General features: G+C 52.4%; 1 protein-coding gene and 1 long non-coding RNA gene across 2 annotated transcripts in view; both read left to right on the top strand.

The window, feature by feature from the left end:
* The window catches only part of LOC131480401 (uncharacterized), a 36,065-nt gene extending 13,100 nt beyond the window's left edge, over positions 1 to 22,965 (top strand). Inside the window, exon 3 of the long non-coding RNA XR_009245509.1 lies at positions 22,936 to 22,965. This is a non-coding gene — a long non-coding RNA (uncharacterized LOC131480401). The remainder of the gene's footprint in view (positions 1 to 22,935) is intronic.
* A 17-nt stretch (positions 22,966 to 22,982) lies between these two features.
* GPR55 (G protein-coupled receptor 55) lies at positions 22,983 to 24,336 on the top strand. Its single transcript, XM_004577206.2, has one exon. The coding sequence runs from the start codon at positions 23,028 to 23,030 to the stop codon at positions 23,931 to 23,933; it is 906 nt and encodes a 301-aa protein (XP_004577263.2). The 5' UTR covers positions 22,983 to 23,027; the 3' UTR covers positions 23,934 to 24,336.
* The last annotated feature ends 325 nt before the right edge of the window (positions 24,337 to 24,661 follow it).

Here is a 24,661-nt window from a genome sequence, read left to right as displayed (position 1 = left end):
TAAGAGAGAGAGAATGTGTGTGTGTGTGCGTGTGTGTGTGTGTGTGTGTGTATGCACACACAACGTGGGGAAGAGGCACGAGAGGCCACACACACTGTTTCTATCCCAAAGGGCTGACATGGTGGCGACTGGGCCAGCCTGAAGCCAGGAGCCCAGAATTCCATCTGGGTCCCCCCCAGTGGGTGGCAGGGACCTGAGTACTTGGGCCATCTCCCAGTGCGGAGCAGCTGGACAGGAACTGGCCCCAGGGAAATGTGCCTGTGCGAGCATCTTTTAAAAAAAAAAGATTTATTATTTATTTTTTATTAGAAAGTCAGACATACAGAGAGGAGAAGAGACAGAGGAAGATCTTCCATCCATTGATTCACTCCCCAAGCAACTGCAACAGCCAGAGCTGCGCTGGTCTGAAACCAGGAGCCAGGAGTCTCCTCCAGGTCTCCCATATGGGTGCAGGGTCCCAAGGCTTTGGGTCATCCTATACTGCTTTCCAAGGCCACAAGCAGGGAGCTGGATGGGAAGTGGGGTCACTGGGATTAGAACTGGCACCCAAATGGGGTCCTGGCATGTTCCAGGTGAGGACTTTAGCCACTAGGCCACCATGCCAACTTCTCCCCCCTGCCTTTTTTTAAGATTTATTTATTTTTATTTGAAAGGCAGATTTATAAATAGCAGGAGATAACAAAAGATCTTCTGCTCACTGGTTCACAACCCAAATGGTTGCTATGGCTGGAGGTGGACCAATCCAAAGCTGGGAACTAGGAGCTTCTCCCACATCTCCCAAGGACCTGGGCCATTCCCTATTGCTTTCCTATGTGAATCAGCCAGCAGCTGAATCAGAAATGGAGCAAGCCAGGGCATGAGCTGGAGCTCATATGGGAGGCCAATGTTGCAGGCAGAGAATTAGCCTGATATGCCATGGCATCAGCCCATCTTTTGTAAAATGACAAATTGGCACGAGTGTGTTCACAGCATCAAATTCAGCAAACCCGACTCGTTTTCCATCCACAAAATTCCATTTTACTTCTACAGAGGAGATTTGACAGTTTCTTCACTGATTGATTTTCGTTTTATTTGGAAGGAGAGAGAGACTGACAGGCAGGCAGGTACCCGCCGCCCTCCCTCCCCCAAATGCCCACGACAGCCAGGACTGGGCTTGGAAGAAGCCAGGAGCCTAGAACTCACTCCTGGTCTCCCATGTGGCTAGCAGGGAGCACTTGAGCCATGACCTACTCCCTCCCAAGGTTTGCATTCATGGGAAGCTGGATGCAAGTGAAGCAGCTGGGACTCCAACCCAACACTTGGATAAGGAGTGTGAACACCCCAAGTGGTGACTTCACTACTGAGCCAACCACCTACCCTGCAAGATTTCAGATGCTCGTGGCAGTCATTTCATTCCCTGTAGTTAGTTGCATTCCTTACGCAACCTGCCTACTTGCTTGTAGCACCTGTCTCCCTGTGATGCTTTCCCGGTTGCTTTTATTGGGTTTGAGGCCCTTTGCTAATCGTGCCCTTGGTGCCTCTCTAATGCCAGTTGCAAGCACCTTTGCAAACACTTCTCCTCCTGCACCTGCAGTGGTGATGGGTGGGGCCCAGGCTTTCACGGTGACCTGTGGCCGCCATGAGGATGTCAGTACTCCAGAGCAGGAAGCGGACTCTCAGATCCATCCCAGTCCCCTTCCCTGGCCTCTCATCTTTTGGCTCTCCTGATGCACCTGCCGCCTTCTCCCCATCAGTGCCTTGGGAAGGAGTGTTTGGGAGGTACAGGGTGGCCAGCTGCGAGGAATCTGGGGGTGCCTGCCAGGGTGGGCCTGTGTGCGGCCACATGCATTTCTGAGGGTGTGGTTGTATGGGCACTGATTGGCTGTCAAGCTGCTTGCCATCAGTGGGGTTGACCTGTATTGTGAGCCTGTGCCATTGGGTGTGCATGAGCCTTCAGGATTATGAGTGCGTGCATGTGTCTTGGGTGTGTGAGTGCCTCTGGGTGTGCATGTATGTGTGCAGTGTGTGTGTGTGTCTGAATTTTCAGGAGAGGATATGTCCCTGCATAAGTATGTGTGTGTGTGTGTGTGTGTTGGCATCTTGCAGATGTGTTTGAGTCTTATTGTGAGCTGCTGAGAGTATGAGAAAAGTCCTCAACACACAACTCAGCTAGCCTGGACTCTGGGAGTGACTTGGCAGATGCTCCTCTGTGGGCAGTGCGAGGCCCCATGCAAGGCTCCTGGGGCTGTTGTTCAGGACAGACTTGGGGTAGACCTTTGGTACAGCAGTTAAGATGCTGCTTGGGACACCCGCATCCCATATCTGAGTGTCTGGGCTTAGGCCCCTGCTCTGCTTCCAATCTAGCATCTTGCTAAAGTGCCTGGGAAGCAACAGGTGAAGGCTCAGTGCCCAGATCCATGTGGCTCACATGGGAGGCCTGGTTATTGGAGTTCCTGATTCCTGGATATTTGGGAAATGAACTTGAGAATGGTCTCTGTGTGTGTGTGTCTCTAGCTCGCTCCTTCCCGATGGAGAAGGTAATGAATGGCCAAGGGGATCCTGTGGTCTCTCACTCCCTGACCCCTCCCTCCTCTGGAGTCAGTTCTGGACCACATACCCACACCCTGATTTCCTATGCCTACCTGCATCTTTGTAACTTGAGATTCTTCCATAATGTGGCCCAGACCTTCTCCTGCACTGGGCACAAGCTCAACTCCAAGTCACACACGGCCCTTGACCTGGCCACTGCCAGAGTAGGGGTGGTGCTAGAGCCAGGCCTGCCCCCCAGCCCACAGGGCTGAGGAGAAGATCATGCCCCAGGTGGTTCCTCTGGAAACTGAATGCACAGGGGCCTGTGTGTGCCCATGTCCCCAGGACATGGGAAGATGGCATCTGTGAGCCCCCACAACTAAGGATCCCCCTAGCCTCACTGAGGAGCCTTTCTCTTTTTTTTTTTTTTTTTTAAAGATTTATTCATTTTATTACAGCCAGATATATACAGAGGAGAGACAGAGAGGAAGATCTTCCGTCCGATGATTCACTCCCCAAGTGAGCCGCAACGGGCCGATGCGCGCCGATCCGAAGCCGGGAACCTGGAACCTCTTCCGGGTCTCCCACGCGGGTGCAGGGTCCCAATGCATTGGGCTGTCCTCAACTGCTTTCCCAGGCCACAAGCAGGGAGCCGGATGGGAAGTGGAGCTGCCGGGATTAGAACCGGCGCCCATATGGGATCCCGGGGCTTTCAAGGCGAGGACTTTAGCCGCTAGGCCACGCCGCCGGGCCCAGGAGCCTTTCTCAAGGTGAGGGACCTGGGATCCCAGGGTGTTGTGGGAGCAGGTCCAGGAAAGGTAAGGGGCTCAGTGACCACAGGCTGGGTTCCTCCCAATTGTTTTGGTCTTCCCACATGTCTGCCTCTCCCTGGGACCAAGGGCTGGGGGTGGGTATTCAGCAGGGGCTTGTGTGACCTGCAGATGTGGGCATCCTTGGTCTGCAAACCAAGTTCCTGGTGAGGGAGCTGCTGGGATCCCAGGAGAGTGCGCCCTGGGCTACAGGAGAGGTCTGCCGCTGGGTTAGACATTTCTGCACACTTCCCTTGGGAGGGAGCAGTAACTTTGGCATTGTCAGTGCAGGGGAAGGCATGGCCAGGGCAGCGAGAGTCCAGGACAGGCTCCCAACAGGGTGCCTGGGCATTGGTCTGTTAGCTGCAGTGCTGGAAGGCAGTGACAGGTACTAGGCAGCAAAGTGGGGCTGGTGGGGGTGCTACAGACACAGCTGGAACTCTCAGGGATGTCAGAGGCTGAGCCCCTGTTGGGAGGGTCTGGAAATACTGCTTCCCAAGACCCCAGCCCCCAAGCCCTGCCATGGGGCTTCCCATCCCTTTACACTCTGGGCCCTTCAGGGAGTGGTCAGTCTTTCTCCCAGACAGTAGAGGCACTGGGACAGAGGGTGGGACCTGCTGGGGAGGGTGGGGCTGGCCCAGGGGAGGGTGGGGCTGGCCCAGGAGAGGGCGGGGCCTGCAAGAAAAGGCCCTGAGCCCTGAGCTCAGGCAGGGCTTCCCTGGGCAGCTCTGGGGACCCTGTTGGGGGGACAACAGGAGGTTGTGCCCATCTCTTTGAATATGGGCAGATCCTGGGGGCTGAGGACTCACTGTGGGAAGGGGGACTTCCTGGACTCCCCAAGGCCCTCAGGCTGCCAGACAGCAACCCTACCTGCTGTCCTCTGGGCAAGCAGATGGCGGGGCTCCATACCTCCTCTCAGCTGCGCTATCTGCCCAAAGGCTGGAGGCCAGAGAAGAGGCAGGAGCTAGAGCAAGGGCAAAGACGAAGTAGAAGAGTGGAGGGAATCAGACTGAAGTGGCAGGGAGGGACCATAAGGACTGGGGAGGAGGCTGGCTTTGTGGTTGCTCAAGGCAGAGGGAGGGGCGGGGCGGGGATGGGCAGAGGCACTGGGCAGATCTGCTGCCTCTTCCTCATTGTCCCGGACAAGCGAAGAGAGTGAGACCCTGGGGCTCGGAGCCTTGAGTGTCCCCTGCTCCTGTTGCCTTAGGATTTGTCCCTGTGACCTCACAAGAGGAGAGAGACAGAGAAGTCCTGCCTGCAGCACCCTTGAGCCCATTGTAGAGATGTGAAAACTGTGGCCCTGGTGGACTTTGTCAGAGGCAGTGCTCGGGCTAAAATGGGTACACTTTGTCACAGGAGACTCTAAGATGAAGGGTTAGGAATGGGATGGGAGGCAGAAGTGTGGGCCATGGTGAGAGGCAGGACCTGGGCCACAGGTCAGCTAAGAATTCTGGTTTTCTCAGAAAATTGCACCCTTATCATACTGGTGGGAATTCACTCCCCCCAGCACCAATGAGAGAAGGAACCAAATTTCTCTTGATGTCCCTTAGCATGACTTTGCCCTGGGGACAGTGACAACTGATGGAGCAGCTGGGAGGGGCCGTGAGACCACCCACAGCAGTGATGGAGCAGCTGGGAGGGGCCGTGAGACCACCCACAGCAGTGATGGAGCAGCTGGGAGGGCAGAGGTGGAATTCTCTGAGCAGAAGCTGCTTGTAGCACAGGGAGCCTGGCCTTCATGTCTGGTCCCCAGGGTGTTCTCTGGCACCTGCAGGGAGCTGCAGCAGGGTCCTTGGGGTGTGCTGGTGCACACCCCTGTCCTCCTCCCCCAGCCTACCACAAGGCCACAGTGTACATGTCCCCTTTACCCTGTTGGAGCAGCTCCCGCTGGCTCAGCAGCTGGGGGTGAGGACTGACCAGGCTCAGTGGAGGGTGGGGTGTTTGCAGCCCTAGGGGAGGAGCATTCCAGGGCCAGAGACAGTGGAGCTGGGGGCTAAGGCACAGGAGACCAGAGGGGGAAGCCAGGGTGGGGTGCAGGGTGTGGGGGCAGTCTCACTCAGCAACCCTGAGGCAGGAGAGGCGGTCTGTGGTTCTACTCCTTCCTCTTCCTCCTCCTCCTTCTTCTGCCTTCCTCTTTTAAAAAAAAAAATTGAAAAAGATTTACTTTTTATTTGAAAGACAGATTTGCAGAGAAATAGAAAAATCTTTCATTCACTGGTTCACCCCCAAAATTGTTACAGGTGAGGCAACCCGAAGCCAGAAGCTTGCTCCAGGTTTCCCACAGGGAACCAGGATCCCAGGGACTTGGACCATCCTTCACTGCTTTCCCAGTCTATTAAACAGGGAGCTGGATGGGAAGTGGAGCAGCCAGGATACAAACCGGCACCCATATGGGATGCTGGCACTGCAAGGCGGAGGACTAACCTGTTGGGCTACTGCACTTGTCCCGGCTTCCTCTTCAATTGAGGAAGTGTTGTTTCTAGACCTTGGCAAGCTGGGGTCATTCCCCTTCCCTGCTGTAGCTCTGTGCCTGGCTACTGCCCAGTTTCCCAGGGACTGTGGAGAGGGAGCCCCAGTAATATCCAGGAGCCAGGGCGCTCTCAGGACAAAGGGAGTAGCAGGATAAGGGGCAGGCTGCCTCTGTTTCCACCTGGCCACCCTGTCAAGGCCTCTTCTTGTTCTAGGGCTTTTGCCCCCTTTGGTAAGAAAGCTCCCATCATGCATGCAAGGCAGGCATAAAGCCAGTGTGTATGTGTAGGTGTGTGAGTGTAGAAGGGTCCTACAGACACCCTCGGAGACCAGACACAGGCTGGGCACCCACCGGGGCCTCTTGGCTTCTCACACCTGTGTCAAGCCCATCTTGACCATCTCCACCTGGCTTCTCACACCTGGTCAGCAAGCACTTGTGTGGCTCCAATAGACACAAGAAAAAATGGGCTTAGAGGAGTCAGGTGTTGGGGTGGCCATGCAAAGGCCACTGAGCTTTTAAAATTCAGGCTGCTACAGACTGTTCTTGGGGCCCTGACACCTTCGTTCTGTCCCAAGTTCTTCATGTGACCCCCGACTTGACTATACCCCAAGGGGGCCTGTCCCCCAGGGTGGCTCTTGGAGGATGTCAGCTGTTTCTCTTGTGGGACAGTCTTGTGCACACCGCTGCTGTTACGGACACTTGCTTCTGGGATCCCCGAATGGCCCCTGCTTGCAGCTTCCAGCCCAACTCTTGGCTGCTTCGTTGCACCCCAAGACCACAGCTGGCCCCCTCTCCAAGACTCAGAGTCCCTGCCTGTATATTCTCCTGCCTGTAGCATCTTTCACCCGTCTTCATTCCTCAGCTTTATCCCTGCCCTGGGCAAGCCAGGGTCCCCTGGTAACCCTTGGTGCACCTGGCTGGCCTGCAGAGGGCAACGGGCAGGCCTCGACCCAAGGCAGCCAGCCACAGGAGAGGAATCGGTGGGAGCCCGGGGCTGGTGGAGCAGCTCTATGGGAGGCGTGGGTGGAGGAGTTAAGGGAGCTGCCCGGTTTACCGAGGCATGGGCGTGGGCGGTAGGAACCAGGGTCACTGCTCGCACTGGGCTTCTGTCTGCAAGGCAGCTACAGGAACCCTCCCTGACTCTCGGGGCTTCTGATCTGCTCTTGGTGGTGAAAGGGTGGCCAGTTCTGGGAAGTTTGGGGCAAACTTCTGAGAAGGGGCCATTCCCCACGCCCAGAGCCTGTTGCCCACCCCCCATCGCTCCGAGCTTGGAGTTCAGGCCTGTCTCATCTACCCAGCCGAAGCTCTGAGCACTCACGGTCTTTCAGGCAGTACCGAGTCCACCTCCTCGCCAGGCCACAGGGCCCCATGCTAGCCTGAGTGCTGGAACCAGGCCCTGGCAGGGGCTCTGTACTGATGCCAGAGGAGGCAGAGACCAGGAGCCTCTGCCTTCTCCTTTGAAGAAGGTCACTAGTAATATTCCTCTTGGACCATGTGTGTTCACGTGAAAACCGCATGCATTCAAACGGGAATCACGTATTCACATGGAAACCATATTCATTTGCATGTGGGAACCATGGTAACCATATACATCCACACAGGAACAATATGTACCCACATAAGAACCATGTATACATGTGGGAATCATGTGTACATGCCAGAACCATACATATACGCATGGGAAACAGAGACCAGGCAGCTTCCCCACGGCCACACACAAATTGTTCCCCACCAGCCACCCAGAGTCACCTCAAGGAGCTTCTATTGCCATAGGCACCTGAAAGCCACAGCACACGTGCTTCATGAAAATAACCCCGGCCTCGCCCTGTGCTCCGGTCTCCAGCTGCTCCCGGGGCTGGGGAGGCCACCTACCAGCTGGTGTCCACGCCAGTTCTCCCAGCTGGTGTCCATGCAAGGAGGGTGAGGCTCTGTAGGGCCAGCCCCCAGGGATGCTGGGAGACCCCAGGAAGATCACATGGGGCTAGGGGTTGCAAGGCCCAAGGCTGCCTCAGATTGCTCAAGGCGGGCCCAAGGCGGTGCATGGGCCCAGCCCCACTGACTGTCCTCACCAACACGCATGTGGGCACAGGGACTCCATGGCACGCAAAGGGGTAGGATTCGGGTACCGCCCTCCTGGTGTGAGCAGCAGCAATGCCCACTCCTGAGCCCCAGGAGTTCGGAGGTCATGACGGCTTCTCAGCATGCTGCGTGCCCTTTAGAGCGTCAGGCCAGCATCAGAAGCTTCCAGAGGCTTCCAGAAGCTTCTAGGCCTGATGACCCAGAAACTCTTTAGAGTTTTGTGTCTGCAAGCCGGCTGAGCTAGCAGCCCCCTTCCGGGAAATTTGCTCCCCCTGCCACTTGGTGGGGAGGGCCCCCCATCAAGCCCGGCTCTAGACCCGAGGCGGAAGAGCTCCCTCCGCCCGCCTGCCTGCCGCTGCTGCTTAAGAGCACCTGGTCGAACCGCGTCACTTTACCAGCGAGGAAGTTGAGCTCCGGAGAGGGGAAGTGCAGCTCCCTGGAGCAGGCGGCTGGCCTGTGTGGGAGGAGACGTGACAGTTCCCCGCGGCGCTCTCAGCTGCACAGCACCTGCAGGTAACAGCCTCTGGGCCGTGTGGGGAAACTGAGGCACGGAGCACCTGCCTGATCCTGATCTCCTAGGGTATGCTTTTCCTGAGGTGCGTGAGAGCTCTTGCTGACCTGGGTTCCGCCCACACTTGTTGGGACTCCTCCGTGGACGGGGGCGGGGCGGGGGCAGTCTTGACAGCGGTAGTGGCGGCAGGCAGACCTGACATCCCAGCCTTTGGTGACATTTCTCTCCAAACCCTCAACTTCCTCCTGTTTTGAGTCAGGGTTGCAGCGTGATGTCTGGGGAAGGGGATCCTGCCCCACCCATCATGAGCAGAGTCCCTGTGCCACTACCCTCTACCAAGCCACCAGCCAACATGTCAGCCAGGACGCTCTCATGGAAATCGGCCCATTGGTCCTGGGCAAGGTGGCAGCGGGTGGCAGCCAGGGATGGACATGGGAGCCACCTACTGGCTGTGACATTTTCCTTGCCTCAGTTTACCCTTTGGGTCTCTTCCTGTCTGGGCTCTTGATGATGGAGTTGCTGTCCCCTTGCAAGCATACGAATCTGATGGCATGCCACTTCCTAACCAGGTGGTCCTCCGGCCACCCCAGGTTAGTGTCTTTCGGTAAGGCTGGGAAGGATGAGCCAGAATCTTCAAGATTGTTCTGAGAGGGAGAAGGTTCCAGAGACGGGAGTGGGGTGCCCACTGGCAGGTTCTCTCGTCTGCCTGTGCTCTGTGTCCTGGCCCCTGGGTGGAGAGCGGTGATTCTGTAGCAGTAACAGATCGCAACATTCAATCCTTCATTTACTCATTCCCCCTTCATCCAACAAAACCTCGCCAGGGACCGGTGGCCTGTGAGCTCAGTGGAATAGCATCAAGAAGGTGTTGTCCTTATCTTGGGGTCGCTCTGGGCCACAGGGACCTCCTCTGGTTGTTCACAGCTGGCCCAGGATGGCCTGCACTCTGCCCCTTGGACAGAGAAAGAAGGGGAAGGAGCGTGGATTGGGTGGAGCAAGGCCCGCTGAGGAGTGAGGAGGGGGTCGCATTATGCAGGTGATCTTGCTGGTGGGGGCTGGGGTGGGAGGCCATGAAGGAGAGACTCAGACCTGCATTCTAGCTAAATCCCTCCGTGTGTGCTTGACTGTGGGGGAGACTCAAGTTTCTGTGCCTCGTTGTTCTTATCTGTGAAATGGGCACACTGATAACACCTCCCTCCATGGAGCATGCAGCACAGAGCCCATCATGACTAGAACAGCAGGGCCGTTGTCTCCACTCTCCAAGCCCGATGGCCACCCCACCAAGTTCTGGCAAATTCCTGGCATCCTCAGGAGGCTCTGTTCCTGCTGGGCCTCGCTGCTTCTCACTGATGCTTGAAGGCCGTGTGGTGCTGGATGTACACGCCACTCACCTGGGCCTTGGGGCTGGGGTGTCAGGCAGGGACCCTGGATGGGCTGGCCTGCTCCCCCAGTGCCTGGTCTTATCACCGCCGGGGAGGCTCAGGCGCCGGTGCTCCGGGCAGAGGAGGGCTTGCTCTGCCCGCAAACCTCCGCAAGGCCATGTTCTTCCGGTAGGCTGCGTTCGCTGGGAAATCCAGGCCACGACGGAAGGAAGGCTGGCTTAGTGCTGAGCCACACGCAGCTCCGCTCGGGGTGCAGGTGCCCAGGAGAACAGAAGCCCAACCCTGTCTCTTAGAGAGAGCTGCAGGGAGGGAGAACAGAGGCCCAGGGCTCCCGGGTCAGGCCCTTCACACGCACGCAAGAGTTCCCTCTTGGTTAATCACGAGAGCACAGTAATATACTGAAAGAAGCTTTCTTTTCAGAGTCCAGAGCATGCAAACAAAAACCCCCTCCGGGAAGACACAGTGTGTGTTCCCTTTAATGCATTCCAGATAAGTACATCTCCTGCCTTGGCTCTGAGGACACAGCTCCCCAACAACGTTGCTTTCTTTGACATTCTGGTCCAAGGATAGATCTACCCTCTGCTTTAATGTCACTCATGGAATAGGCCTGGGCATGGGCAGGTGCCAAGAGTTGTCCTTTTGTGGCCACCTCTCCCAGGGGAGAGGGGTCACAGTCTGGTAAGGGTCCCCCTGTTTCCATCCCAGGTTCTCTAAGCTTTTCTGACCTGTCCTCTGCCCTGTTACCGCAGCCTTGCATTGGTGTGACCTCAGCCATGGCTATGTCTGTACGCTGTATGCTGACATTTGTCCCAACCCAGCTGCTGCTAACTGTGTTGCTAGGAGACCATGTGCGGGACAGCACAGAAATGTCAATGACAGGCGTCCGGGGACTAGGAGTCCATGGGCCACACAGCAGGCCTGAGCCCCGGCTGTGTTCTCTGTGGTCAGTGGCGCAGCCCTGGCTTCTGAACACCTGTGTGGGCTCGGATGACCGGCTGTCTGGGCCAGACCAGCTCTGGGCTCTGTGGATCTGTCTGCTGCTTGAGTCTCCTCATTTTGGGGTGCTGCCTGCCTGGAACCTTCATTCCTCTGTCACCCTTTAGGATATTTTAGAAGGCCGGGGTTTCTAAGCGAACAATCATGCTTCTAATCCTTGCTCATTCCTTCTTGCGCTGCTGGAAGGTTCCTGGTACGATATTCTTTGCCTTTCACATTGGCACATAAATTGAGCGCTTCAGGTTTTTTATCTTGACTGTCACTTTTGCCATTGCAGCTCTTCTGTGTTACTCTGTCAATTTTTTTTTTACACTTAAAAAGTTCATGATCTAGCCTCTTCTTCAATGTCTTTGGGCATAGTTAATCCTGATATCTTAACTCCACTTATGCCCTTTCCTTTTCTGTGTTTCTGATGGGCGAGAGGACTGGGGTTTTTGTTGCTTCAATGCACGCTCCTCTAGATGGGGAAGATCGATGTTTAATTGCTCAGAATATTTGTGTAAACTCCGCAAGCTTGGTCCTCTCTCTGCTATCTTGAGACATCGCGATTTTTCACTTTCAGTTTCTATTGTAAATTGTCTTTTTTGTGCCCTTTTACAATAGGAAAATTTAACCAAATATCCAACCTGAAAATATTTTAAGTTTTTTTTTTCAAGATGTATTTTTTCCTGGAAAGGCAGATTTACAGAGAGAAGGAGATACAGGGAGAAAGATCTTCCATCCGTTGGTTCACTCCTCATGCGGCCGCAATGTCTGGAGCTGAGCTGATCCTAAGCCAAGAGCCAGGAGCCTCTTCCAGGTCTCCCACGTGGGTGCAGGGTCCCACGCTTAGGGCTGTCCTCTACTGCTTTCCCAGGTCACAAGCAGGGAGCTGGATGGAAAGTGGAGCAGCTGGGACATGAACCAGCACCCATATGGGATTCCAGCACATGCAAGGCAAGGATTTAGCTGCTGGGCCATTCAGCTGCTGGGCCCATATTTGAAGTTCCAACTTCTAGATTTGCAGCAAACTTGGGGGTGATTGGAGCGGAGCCCTGTTATTAGCTTTCTCACCTTCCTCGCCCTCCCTCGTCAATGTGGCATGTTGAGTCTCTCTTATGTTCTTCGTTAAGCCTTGTGGTCTGCACAGTTCTCATCTAATGGCTGACCTGGGTACAGGTGAAACTTTTTGGTTTTCGTTTTTTCTGCTTCTTCTTTTAAATCCTGGGTCGGGGCTTCTTGCTGCGCTCTCATCTGCTGGTGGGATGCGCTGTCTCCCCCGCACACCTCCCGGGACCGCCAGCCATGCTGTTTTTCATAAATGGGATTTCCGTGAATTTTTGCAGGATCCTCCACATGCACCAATTTCAGATATATATATTTTTGCACAAAAATAAACTCATCCCTCAATTCCATTTCCATTCATTTTTGGAGTCTCTCTGGATAAGGGAACATCAAAAGCTGTGCTTACCGTTCTCCTCCCTGCCCCACAGCATTTAATATATTTTTTAAGAAACTGCTTATATAATAATGCTAAGTAATTAGAAAAATACCCCCAAAACAAACAAGGAGAGAGATTCGGAAAGCTAGAATGCAACAACTCTTTGACATAAAGAGATTTTTTTTCTAGGTTTTTTTCCCTTATGCATGGGATTTTCTTTTTAATCATAGCTGAAATCATTCTGAATGTATAAGTCTATAGTTTGTGGGTTTTACACAGCCTAGTCAGCATAAACATGACTGAGAGAGAAACATTTTCCATTGGGTTGATTCACTGCAGTGAAATTTAACACTTACTGCTGTTTGTGCATATGTGCTTTTTGCTTTGAGGGGAAAAAACTGCCAAAGTGAACATATTTCTGGACATAGGTTTTCCTTCTTTTGCGTAGTTTACTTTGGGTAAGTTCTCAGAATCACCAAGTTGTGATGTCAGTTGGATACTAATCTGTATCTTCAGTGATCATTTCCCCCAAGTCTTGCCAGCTACTTGTTCAATTTGGTAATCAAAACTTTTATCTCTCGTGAAACCTTCTGGGAACAGCCTGTGTCTTTTGCCTGCTAATCGATTGTGAAGTCTGGAAAGTCTGTGTTTTTCTGTACTTGCCATGAAAGCAATGCCATCATTTTTCTGACATTCTGGTTACAGGTTGTTTGAAGGTAAAAACTTTTTGTCAAGGTCTATTGACTTACTTGAAAGTCAGCGTGACCAAGATGGAGAGCCATCTCCCACTCACTGGTTCATTCCCCCAAATGCCCACAACAGCCAGAGCTGGCCACACCAAAGCCGGGACCCAGGAGCTCCACCCTGGGCCCCTACATGGCAGCAGGGACTCAAGTACTTTGGGCCATCTCCCGTTGCTCCCGAGAAGCATTGGCAGAAAGCTGCATCAGACACAGTTTGGTCTCAGGCACCCCAATGTGGCTTGCAGGGGTCCCCAGTGGTGGCTTGCACTAACACCCACACTTAGCAGTTTTTTTTTTATCAGAGCATTTTCTATTTTTTGTACAGTAAAGTCTGTTTATTTTCTGCTTCCTTTGCTTCTCGGTCATTTTAAGTTGATCAAGAACTTTTCCATCCACTGACTTCTGTCAGTTCTATGTTAAATGTTCGTCTACCTTTCCTAGCGTTTGGTGTTTTAAAATTTAATTCCATTTGAGTTTAGAACTTCTTTTACAACAGAGAATGAGATGATATGAACTGGGTTTTGCCTCGAAACATTTACTGCTAGATTTAACCTGTTTCGCCTAAGTCTTCCTTTGGGGTTGCTACTACTTGGGGGTGCTCCATTATTTTTCTTATTTCTCTTCCATGCTTTAGTGCATTCTCTGGGATTTCTAGGCATTTAGCAGGTGTCTGATTTCAGTAAGACCCTCCTGGGCTAGCTGGCCATTGAAGACCAAGTTACCACTGGTGGGAATAGCTTCCCCTCACATGGGTCACACTCCTTTCTGTCCCTTCGTGTGGGGAGCTTTGCCTGTAACCCGATGGCCTTTCAGTTTTGCTTGAATGGTGTGTGTGTTACACAAGGACCCTAGATTTCCTAAAACTGAATCTGCCTTGTGGTACCAAGGTCACTCTGATTTGTTCATGAGGCATTATGAGGACAATGTACTGAATCTACCTGCCAATATATATAGTATTATATATATATATATACACACACACACTCATAAATGTGTTTGAGTAATGGCTTCTCTCTTGTGCTACGTTTGCCAACTTTGGGGAATCTGGGCAAGTTTAAAATAGAAATTAATTAATGATGCAGAATGTGGTGAAATGGTTTATAAAGGAAGGCACAGGCTATTTTAAGAATAATTCTTGGGGGCCCGGCGGCATGGCCTAGCGGCTTAAGTCCTCGCCTTGAACACGCCCCGGGATCCCATATGGGTGCTGGTTCTAGTCCCGGAAGCTCCACTTCCCATCCAGCTCCCTGCTTGTGGCCTGGGAAAGCAGTCGAGGACGGCCCAAAGCTTTGGGACCCTGCACCCGCGTGGGAGCCCCGGAAGAGGTTCCTGGTTCCCGGCATCGGATTGGTGCGTACCGGCCCGTTGCGGCTCACTTGGGGAGTGAATCATCAGATGGAAGATCTTCCTCTCTGTCTCTCCTCCTCTCTGTATATCCGGCTTTCCAATAACAATAAAATCTTTAAAAAAAAAAAAAAAAAAAAGAATAATTCTTGGTGATGTTGTGGCAGTATAGCAGGATAATCTTCCACCTGCTGATGCCAGCATCCCATATGGATGCCAGTTTGTGTCCCAGCTGTTCCACTTCCCATCTAGCTCCCTGCTTATGGCCTGGGAGAGCAGCAGAAGACAATCCTTGGGACCCTGCACCCACATGGGAGACCTGAAAGAAGTTTCTGGCTCCTGGCTTTGAACTGGCCCAGCTCTGACTGTTGGGTACATTAAGGGGGTAAGCCAGCAGTTAGATCTCCCTTTCTGTCTCGCCCGCTCTCTGTGTAATGCTGACTTTCCAAGTAAAATAATTCAATCTTTTAAGAAAAAGAATTCTTTAATTGACTGGGATGATACTCTGCTGGCTCTGTCTTCAGACCAGAAAGGGTATACCTAAGAAGCCATTGAACTTGACTGGACAATAAGATGCTGGACTCTATGTTTGGTATACGCTTGCAATGGGGGAATCTCAACTGAACTTGAGCTGTGGTTATGCAACAAGGTGGAGGAATCTACCATGGTGGGAGGGTTTGGGGAGGGGTGAGGAGAATCCCAGTACCTATGAAACTGTGTCACATAATACAATGTAATTAATGAATTAAAAATAATAAATAAAAAAAAAGAAAAAGAATTCTTGACAACGTCCTCAATGTCTTTGACAATCCTGCATCTGATCAACACCGTTCCATCTCCTTGTGTCAGTCACACAGTTGGCATTAAGTTCCGTCTCTACAGCGAGTGCCCTGAGGTTCGGGGATGGATGCGCATCCAGGCCCTAAGGCAATGGCTGACTGCTTCTGGTCTCTTCTCCCTCTCAGCTCACATGATCACTACAGAAACGCTCCTTCACTTAGTGCTGTGCTCTGGGGAACCACCTAGCAAATGGATTGATTTTGGTATTTCTTCTTCTCCAATTCATTTGTGTCCGTTTTTATCTTTATAGGATTTTTTTCTGACTTCCCTAAGATTTTCTTTGTCCTTTTTTTTTTTCTCAAAGTGCTCAAGTTGAATACTTAGTTCATTTATTTATCTTCTTCTTTTCTCTCCAAGAACCCAAACCAGTGGGGGCAGAATGTATTTCTCTCTCAGAATAGTTTTGAGTGCATCTTGTGAAAAATTTTTTTAAAACAGCCAATCCAAAAAGTTCCTAATTACATTTGTTGCAGGGTGCGAGCGAGATCACACCAGACATGTCTAAGGTTTATTAAGGAGTCTTTATTAATCAAGCTTGAAGACAACAGAGCACAATAGCAAATTACATGTCCATACAGCAATCCACCTAATCATAATCCCAAAAGAAACAAATGGTCATCATCCTTAAGTCCATCCATTAAGGTAAAGACCTATGTCCCAGCTTCCCCAACAATATATGTTATCCTAAGAGACATGCAACAATAACCAGGACACACTCACAAAGAACCTGGACACACTCACAAAGAACCAAGACACACTTACAAAGCTGCAGACATTCACCTTTCCCTGGCTTCTCTGCCCACATTCCACTACTGCTAGGCCTCACCCCTCCTGGAACTCCAGATAGTACACAGACCAGAAACAACATCATTATAACCATTGTCCCATCTAAGTAGCACACAGGGATCATGCTCAGGGGCTTACCTGTCCTGGGTCAGCCAAGAGTCGAGGTGCCAGAGTAACAGAAGCACCTGGCCAGAGAGAGAGCGAGAGCCCCTGCTTCATGGGCCTTTTAAGGGGGCTTGTGTGAGGGGAGTGGTTACACACAACACAATACCGTCCCCTCTCAGTTGATAGGTGAGTCACAGGTGGGCAGGAGCGAATACCTAAGAGTTTTGGGCTAAAGAGTTGATTAGTGCTTGTTAGGATGGACAGGAACAGGAACTGGGCTTGTACTAAAAATGCCTAGACTAATTGGACTTGCAATATCCTGGCTCATTTAGGATGTGGGGGAAGTGGTTGAGGATGCAATTACTATTACATTGCTGTAGGACCCACCTTCAGGACAGAGGTTGGGGGACACGGCCAAATTTCATTTGCCCACTGTCAATGGGTGCTGGCTATCACTGGCTGCACCCCGTAACACATTTCACACATCTTATTTTGTAGTTTTCACCTTGGGACCAGAGAGTCTACCTGCTTCCTCCTGTGACTGTTCCACTTGCTAGGTGTGAGTAACGAAGTGACTAGCCTGTTCGTGATGAGCATTGCCACTCTGCCTGTCCACGGCTGTGCCGCCATCGTGGGACGTTGGCTCTGATCATTCTCGTGCCCTTGAAGTGTGCGAGAACAGCAGAACTGATTTTATTTCTCAGCTGAACTGAGATAAGGAAAGAACACTGTCATGTTTAGCACTGTGATTGCCCTGAGAGCTTCTACCCCTGTGTCGCCTTTGCTGTGGACTCGGATGGTTTGTTTGTTTCCTTTTCTCTTCCTTAGTGACTTTGAAGACAGGCATCCTCTTTTGAATAATAGTCGGCGGTGACTTGAAGGTTTGCAGAAAAGCTTACACATGTGTGTGTGTGATTATCAAAGCAAATGAGCAGCGTGGTACCTCGGCTTGCCCTTCGGAGTTCCAGCCATGGAGCTGTTGGCGCTGCTACTATTCCTCAGCCTGCTCAGCCCCTGGGGTGTTCTTCCTTGCTTATTCACTTGTCCTAGGATTACAGTAATCTCTCAGCCATTACCTGGTGAGTAGGATTGGCTGATACTGATGCCTGCCGTATTTTCTCAAATGGTGTGTCTTGGTTCTTTTATCTGCGTGTAAGGGCGCAGAAGATCTCTTGTTGTTTCTCCCCTTATGGTTTGGGCTCTTTTTTTGTTAGTGTTTATCTATTTTTATCGGAAAGGCAGATTTATACAGAGGAGAGACAGACAAAGACCTTCCATCCACTGGTTCATTCACAAATAGCCACGATGGCCAGAGCAGAACCCATTGCAGCCAGGAGCCAGGAGCCTCTTCTGGGTCTCCATGCAGTGCAGGGTTCCAAGGCTTTGGGCCTTCCTGCATTTCTTTCCCAGGCCACAGGCAGGGAGCTGGATAGGAGATGGAGCAGCTGGGACACAAACCAGCTCCCACATGAGATGCTGACATTTATAGGTGGAGGATTAGCCAACTGAGCGACCGTGCTACACCCTCTTTATTTTTTCATCTTTTTATTTGAAAATTAAAGTTAGTATTAGAGAGAGAAGGAGAGACACACACAGAGATCTTCCACCTGCTAGTTCACTCCCTAAATGACTGCAACATCCAGAGCTGGGCCAGGCTGAAACCAAGAGCCAGGAGTTTCTTCTGGGTCACCTATGTGCATCTGGGGGCTCTAGCCTTTATGATGTCCTCTTCTGCTTTCCCAGGCCATCAGAAGGGAGCTGGATCTGTAGTAGAGCACCCGGGACTCAAATTGACACTTGTTTTAGGATGCCAGTGCCACAGGCAGAAGCTTAGCCTACTAAGCAGCAGCACTGGTCCCTGGTCTCTCATAGATCCCTGCTTTCACGGTGGGCTTTGCCACCTGCAGGCTTCATGGCAGCTATTCTGGGGGAGGCAGGTCTAGAGGCACCTCCCTTCCTCCACCCCAGAGAGCCGCTCTGCCCTCTTCATTCAGTGACAGCGGGTTCATTTCCCTCCCTCAAACCTCTCCCATTGCCAGTGATCTGTTCAGAGAGGGTTCTGAGGAACCTGGTTTGCTGGTGGTGTCTGGGAGGTAAGCACCTGCAGAGATGTTAGCAGAGCCCTTGAGTGTGTCTCTCCTCCATCCTTGTGGTGAATCCTGGTCCTCATCCCCGCCACTCACAAGCCCGTTTGGCTGACCCTTCCCCCGTTCAGTTCTGCTTCTTTGCTGGTGGGACCTCGGGTTGGACCCTCCAGGAGGCGGAGGCACCTGCTACGGGGAAGTAGCAAGATATGGTCAATGTCAGCAGGTGGCGCCCCTGGGACTGGCCCTGGGGAGGTCTCCCCTGTGAGAGTGAGCAAGGCAGAGGGGCGGTGGTCGCACTCACCTCTGGCTGCTTCCAACTGGTGACCGGGCCTGGCTGAGGGACATTCCTCTGTGTCATCGGCCTCCTGCGGCAGCCAGCCTTGCTCCGGCCGCCAGTGGCAGGGGCAAGGCTCCCTCAGAGCTGCCGGGGAACCTGCAAGGGGCCTGTTCCTCTCCCTTTAGGCTTCCCAGACATCTTTCCTGTACCCCACAACTCTCCGAGGATGCGGCCACCACCCAGCCATCGGAGCTGCTGCTGCCCTGAGCCGCTGGGGACGCAGGTCGCTGCTGCAGTGTCTGGACTGGTTTTAGCAGCAGCTCTTCTTCAAGATAAAGAGATAAAACACTGGCTGGGGCCTGCAGTGTTTGTGCCTTTCACTCTTATTCCAGTAAAGTGTCTGATTATCATATTTTTAAAGACTCTTAAGAAGATGATTTTCTTGAATGCCTAGAGAACATTCAGCAGATTGACATTAGATTTCCTGCTCACTCTGTCATTAGCTAGGAGTCTGGGCCTTTGTTTTTGTTTGTTTTTTGTTTAGATTTATTTTTATTTGAAAGGCAGAATTATGGAGACAAGACAAAACTGCTTCCAGCTGCTGTTTCACTCCCCAAATGGCCACACCAACCAGAGCTGAACCAATCTGGAACCAGGAACTTCTGGGTCTCCCACATCGGTGCAGGGGGGCCGACTTCTACTGTGTTCCCAGGCCATAAGCAGGATGCTGGATGGGAAGTGAAACAGCTGAGATTTGAACCGACACCTATATGAGCAGAGCATGAGTCTACTATGCCGCCACATTGGCCCCAAGAGTATTTTTTTTTCAAGCCAAGTCTTTTCTTTTTCCTCCTCCCTCCTGCCCTTCCTTCCCTTTGCTAAGCCACTGAGGGCTTTCTCTGGCTGTCAGAGTCTGTTGATGAGCCTAGCATGTGGCCTTGTGCATGGTTCTGTCCTGCTGACAGCCAGGCCCTGCGGGGCCCATGCAGGCCCGGCCACACTCACAGCTGCTCCCGCACACCACCGCCGTCAGCTGGGCGCTTCTCATCCCACTTGGATTCCTCTGCTATCCATTCATTGTTTACAAACTTCAGCCCCAGTTCGTGTTGGAGTTTGGGGTTCTGGTTGGTCTTGGCCATCCCAGATTTTTTTTTTTGTCTTGCTCATTTTCATATTTGTCTTTGAACCACTGACTTTGGAGTTGGCTATGGAGTTGGTATAAGCATGACATAGCAAAATCATGCCCTGGATATTTTTTTTTCCAATCCTGTGGGGATCACTTGGATTTTATGATGTATTTTTATTTACTCAAAGGACTTGGGAAGAGAAATGAAGAAAGAGGCAGAAAGAATGCTCATCTGTTGGTTTGTACCACCTCCCCCAAATGCCCACCAGGGTCGAGACTGAAAAGCCAGGGCTTGGAAGTCAACCCATTTCTCCTATGTGGATGGCAGGGACCCACTCCCTGAACCATCACCAGCTGCCCCCCAGAGTGTACGTGAGTGGGGAGAGGAGCTGGGACGTGATGCCAGCATTCCGGGATGGGATGTGGGCATGCCCAGCAGCAGCCCACCTGCTCTGTCGAGTACCCACCTCTTGTTGGGTCTCTTGAGCATCAGCCCGTGTTTCTCTGTTTGCTGCTTGGTTCCTGCAGCCTTGTGTCTCTGTGGTCATGCTCTGTGGAGTTGAGACACCTTTGCTTCAGACCTGGCGTGAGCTTTGACCCACTTTCCTCATCACCATTGGACTTTTTCTTGTTGGTTCCAAGTTATATGAGCTTCTTGGAGACGGAGGCATGTTGGCTGTGTTGGCATGGTGAGTCAGCAACAGCTGCCACCAGCTGGAATTTTAAAGTTTCTTAGAGCAGGACCAGCTCCCCCTCAGACCAGGGCTGGCCTCACCAGGGCATCAGCCCCCGTGAGCAGTAGGAGAGTCAGAGAGCTGTGTGTCCCGTGGGTGATGTGGCCATGTATCTATGAAGCTATGTAGAGCCAGGTAGTTTCTTTTTATCTAGGGCTTGAAGAGGCATCAAAGAAAGCATTCCCTATAGGGCCCTTGGATAAAAAGTATTTTATTTATTTACTTTCATCTATTTGAAAGTCAGAGCAAGAGAGAGAATCCCCCTCCCACAGACTCGCCCTCAAAGCTAGAAGCCGGGAGCTCCCTCTGGGTCGCTTATGTGGGCAGCAGAGGCTTAAGCCCTCAGGCTATCATCACACCTTTCATGTCCTCCCAGGTGTGAGCAGAAAGCTGGATCTGAAGTGGAGCCATGGTGAGTTGAACCAAGGCTCTAATATGGGATATAGATTTCTCTAGAAATAACTAACTCACTGTGCCGCGATGTCTGCTCCCTCCCATCATCCTCTGCCATAGGATTTTAAAAATATCCAAGTCCTGGGGTGGACGTTGTGTCTCAGCCACTTCACAGGACTCCCTTATCCCAAATCCAGACGCCAGTCGGAGCTAGTGCATGGTGGCTGAAGTACTTGGATTTCTGCGGAATCCAATGGGGAACACTCAGAATCAATGGGGAACACCTGGCTCCTGGCTTCAGCCTATTAGAAAAAAAAAAGTTACTCAAATCCTTTCTTCCATGGGCACCAAGGGAACAGTGGTGGTGTATGACAGCTGTAGGATGGAAATTCTCTTGGTCATGGCTGTGGAGCAGGGAAATGAGTTGCAGGAAAGTTTCTTGTGGCCTTGGGACATTTTTGTCAAGAGGTCCCCAAGCAGGCAGGGCACGGTTCCATCCACACACTGGGATCAACGATGCCGTTAGAAAGAAAATGCTGACTCATCTCTGCCATGGACCATTTCTAAGAAGCTTTGTTAAAAAGCAGGAGACACTGTGAGAAGTATCATGTACGTGTGTGCCCATGTATAGGTGTATGCTTGGCAAATTTCTAGGAAAAGAAACCACAAGAAATTGTTAACTGTAGTTGCCATAAGGCCCGGGGGTGTAACAGAAGCTGGCCTTTCATTATGTGTTTTCCTGTACTGTTCGAATAGTTCACTCAGTGCATGGAACATGTTTGCAATTCAACCAACCAGCAAACAAACCTGGTATGACAGCATAGACTACAAAAGATGGTGTCATTGATCGCCGCTGAAGGATTCACTGATCAGACTGTCGGTGCCTGCCTTCCACCTTAGCTGCGCCTCAGCCCTGAAGGTTCCCCGGGGATGCATCGGAGTGGCTCCCTGGGGAGGAGGAGGGAGGGCAGTGGGTGGGCAGGCAAGTAGGGGCTGCTAATCTGGATCCTCTTTCCTCCCAAGAGGACTGCCTCACGCTCCCTCCCTGGGCAGCCGCACCTGCAGCTATGATCCTCTTGTTCCTGAGTGCAACCCTGGCTTCCTCGCTTTCTTGGGGCACCTCAAGCCCTCACCTGGTTCTCTTGGGCACCAGCACCTTCCTGACTTTTCTAGCTGTAGATGGAGTCCTAGGACCTGTCCTGGAAACCCTTGTGGGAGTGTGATGGCTTTTCATGGCCTGCGGATGGGTCAAAGGTTGTTCTTGAACTAATAAACTATTCAGTCCCTGAGTCCAGGAGAGGGTGCTGTGATGAGCGCTGTGACCCCTGCTGTCAATGACGGGGTCAGCCCTGCCCTGCTCAAGCTGCACGTGTTCATGCTTCTGTGATGAGAAATGTTTTCTGTTTAAACCAGTTTGGGTCAGGGTTTGTGCTGTTGTCATGACATTCAACAGAACAAATTATGATTGCAAAAAAAAAAAGCATGCTTATGCATAATAGATCAACTTGTAAAAGAAAAAGTGTGCGTGTGTGTGTAAGGAGAACGAGTCTGGAGTCCCATCCACGTGGGTCTCTGACCACCGGTTTTTGACTTTATCATGGTCCTGAAGCATATCCATGCAACGGTGCTGTTTCCTGCTTCTGTACTCCCAAGTTGCATGAGATGTCCAATACCGTAAGACAGGCTTTGCCTTCGATGCTTTGGCCCGACTGCAGGCTCATGGCATGCTCTGAGCACATCTGAGGTGGGCAAGGCTAAGCTTTGGGCGGAGCAGACACACACCTGTCTTATACAGCTTTATCTGGGTGTGACCCCTCCATAAATGCAGAAGCACCTATACACAAGGTCATGGGGGGTTCCAGCTGGCTGCCAGGCTTAGAGGTCATTTCCCTTTGCTGTGCTTTTCAAAATATTGGTAAACTTTTTTTCTAATTTGAAAGGCAGAGTTACAGAGAAGAAGTGCCAAAGAGAGAGAGAAGTCTTCTATTTGCTAGTTCACAACCCAGATGGCCAAAATGGTCAGAGCTGAACCAGTCTGAAATTAGGAGCTAGGAGCTTCTTCCAGGTCTTCCACTTGGGTGCAGGGACCCAAGCACTGTTGCCTTCTGAGGCACATTAGCAGGGAGCTGGATCAGAAGTGTAGCAGCCAGGAATTGAACTGGTGCCCATATGGGGTCCAGCACTGCAAGTGGAGACTTCACATGCTATACCTCAGTGCCAGCTCACTGTGCAATCCAGGGGAAGTGCTCATTATCCTTGACTGAGTCCATCAGCTCGGGGTGGGGAGTGACGGGGAGGCCTCCCTCTAACCTGTCACTGCTGTTGCAGGCGAGAACATGAGCACACTGAACGCGAGCACACTGAACGCGAGCACACTGAACGCGAACAGGATCTGCTCGTTCCGGGACGTGGATGAGCTGATGCGCACACTGCAGCTGGCCGTACACATTCCCACCTTCCTCCTGGGCCTGCTGCTCAACCTGCTGGCCATCCGTGGCTTCAGCGGCTTCCTGAAGAAGAGGTGGCCGGACTACGCAGCCACCTCCATCTACATGATCAACCTGGCTGTCTTTGACCTGCTGCTGGTGCTCTCGCTGCCCTTCAAGTTGGTCCTGTCACAGGTGCGGCCCCCGACGTCGGCCTTGTGCACGCTGGTGGAATGCCTGTACTTCGTCAGCATGTATGGGAGCGTCTTCACCATCTGCTTCATCAGCCTGGACAGGTTCCTGGCCATCCGGTACCCGCTGCTGGTCAGCCACCTCCGGTCACCCCGCAAGATCTTCAGCATCTGCTGTGTCATCTGGGTCCTGGTGTGGACAGGGAGCATCCCTGTTTACAGCTTCCATGGGCAGGTGGAGAAATACACCTGCTTCCACAACATGTCGGACGGCACGTGGAGCGCCAAGGTCTTCCTCCCCCTGGAGGTGTTCGGCTTCCTGCTGCCCTTGGCCGTCATTGGCTTCTGCTCTCTGCGGAGCATCCGTGTTCTGCTGAACCGCCGTGCCCGCACGCAGGACTGGAGGCAGCAGAGGGCCTGCGTCTGGAGCATCGCTGCCAGCCTGGCCGTCTTCATCGTCTCCTTCCTGCCCGTGCACCTGGGCTTCTTCCTGCAGTTTCTGGTGCGCAACGGCTTCATCGTGCACTGCGGAGCCAAGCAGAACATCAGCTTGTTCCTGCAGCTGTCTCTCTGCTTCTCCAACATCAACTGCTGCCTCGATGTCTTCTGCTACTACTTTGTCATCAAGGAGTTTCGCACCAACATCATGGCCCACCGGCCATCCAGGGTGCAGCTGGTCCTGCAGGACACTGTGACCTCCAGGGGCTGAAGGCAGGGAGCCCCACACAGAGCAAGGAGACCTCGGCCCCGAGTTCCCGTGTCAGCTGCGATGGGGCGGGTGATGGCCACTCATCCGTGGCTGGGCTTCCATGTTAATGCCCACCCACCCAGCGCCAGCTTCCTTTGTTACTCCCAGAGTCCTCTCAGTGTCATGAACTGTGTTTGAGGCTTCTCAAATGAACCGGAAGAATCCCTGATGTCAATGGCCAAGACTAGGGAGGGAAGAGTATGATCACCCCAGTGAGGCCGTTGCCCAACTCTCTCCATTTGTCCATTGGAGAAGATTCCAGAAAGAAAGGTTACAGGAAAGACTCAATGGAGTCGCTCCAAGTGGCACAGACGGGATGGTAGGATCAGGTCACGCCCCTTTCTGTCTAGGGATCCCAGCATGGGACCAGACTTCGGTGTGTTCTCTGGCACCAGCCCAGAAGAGAGGAGAGCAGGTGGGTGTGGCCAGGGCGGGGCAGGTATTGGCAGGTGGTCCCAAGTTTTTCCCCAGGGCCAAAGTTTACTATGCCTCTGGGAGGATGGAGGAAAATGGAGGGCCCTGGTCCGTGCCCCAGGGCCCTAGAAAGCAGTGGACACTTGGTGGCAGCCAAGGGGAGAGAACACCCAGGCACTGTCGACACCTAAGAGCCAGGTAGGGCAGGAAGGATACACCTGGGGCAGGTGGGAGACCGGCCAGGGGCTGACCATGGCCATGCATTGAGGTGTTTA

Source organism: Ochotona princeps, chromosome 5, assembly GCF_030435755.1.
Source record: "Ochotona princeps isolate mOchPri1 chromosome 5, mOchPri1.hap1, whole genome shotgun sequence".
NCBI lineage: Eukaryota > Metazoa > Chordata > Mammalia > Lagomorpha > Ochotonidae > Ochotona > Ochotona princeps.
The sequence above is the reverse complement of the archived record's forward strand: the minus strand, read 5'-3'. Positions and strand labels throughout refer to the sequence as shown.

Excerpts from the sequence above, each read along its gene's own strand:
- GPR55 (XM_004577206.2), top strand. The coding sequence starts at position 23,028 with ATGCGCACACTGCAGCTGGCCGTACACATTCCCACCTTCCTCCTGGGC.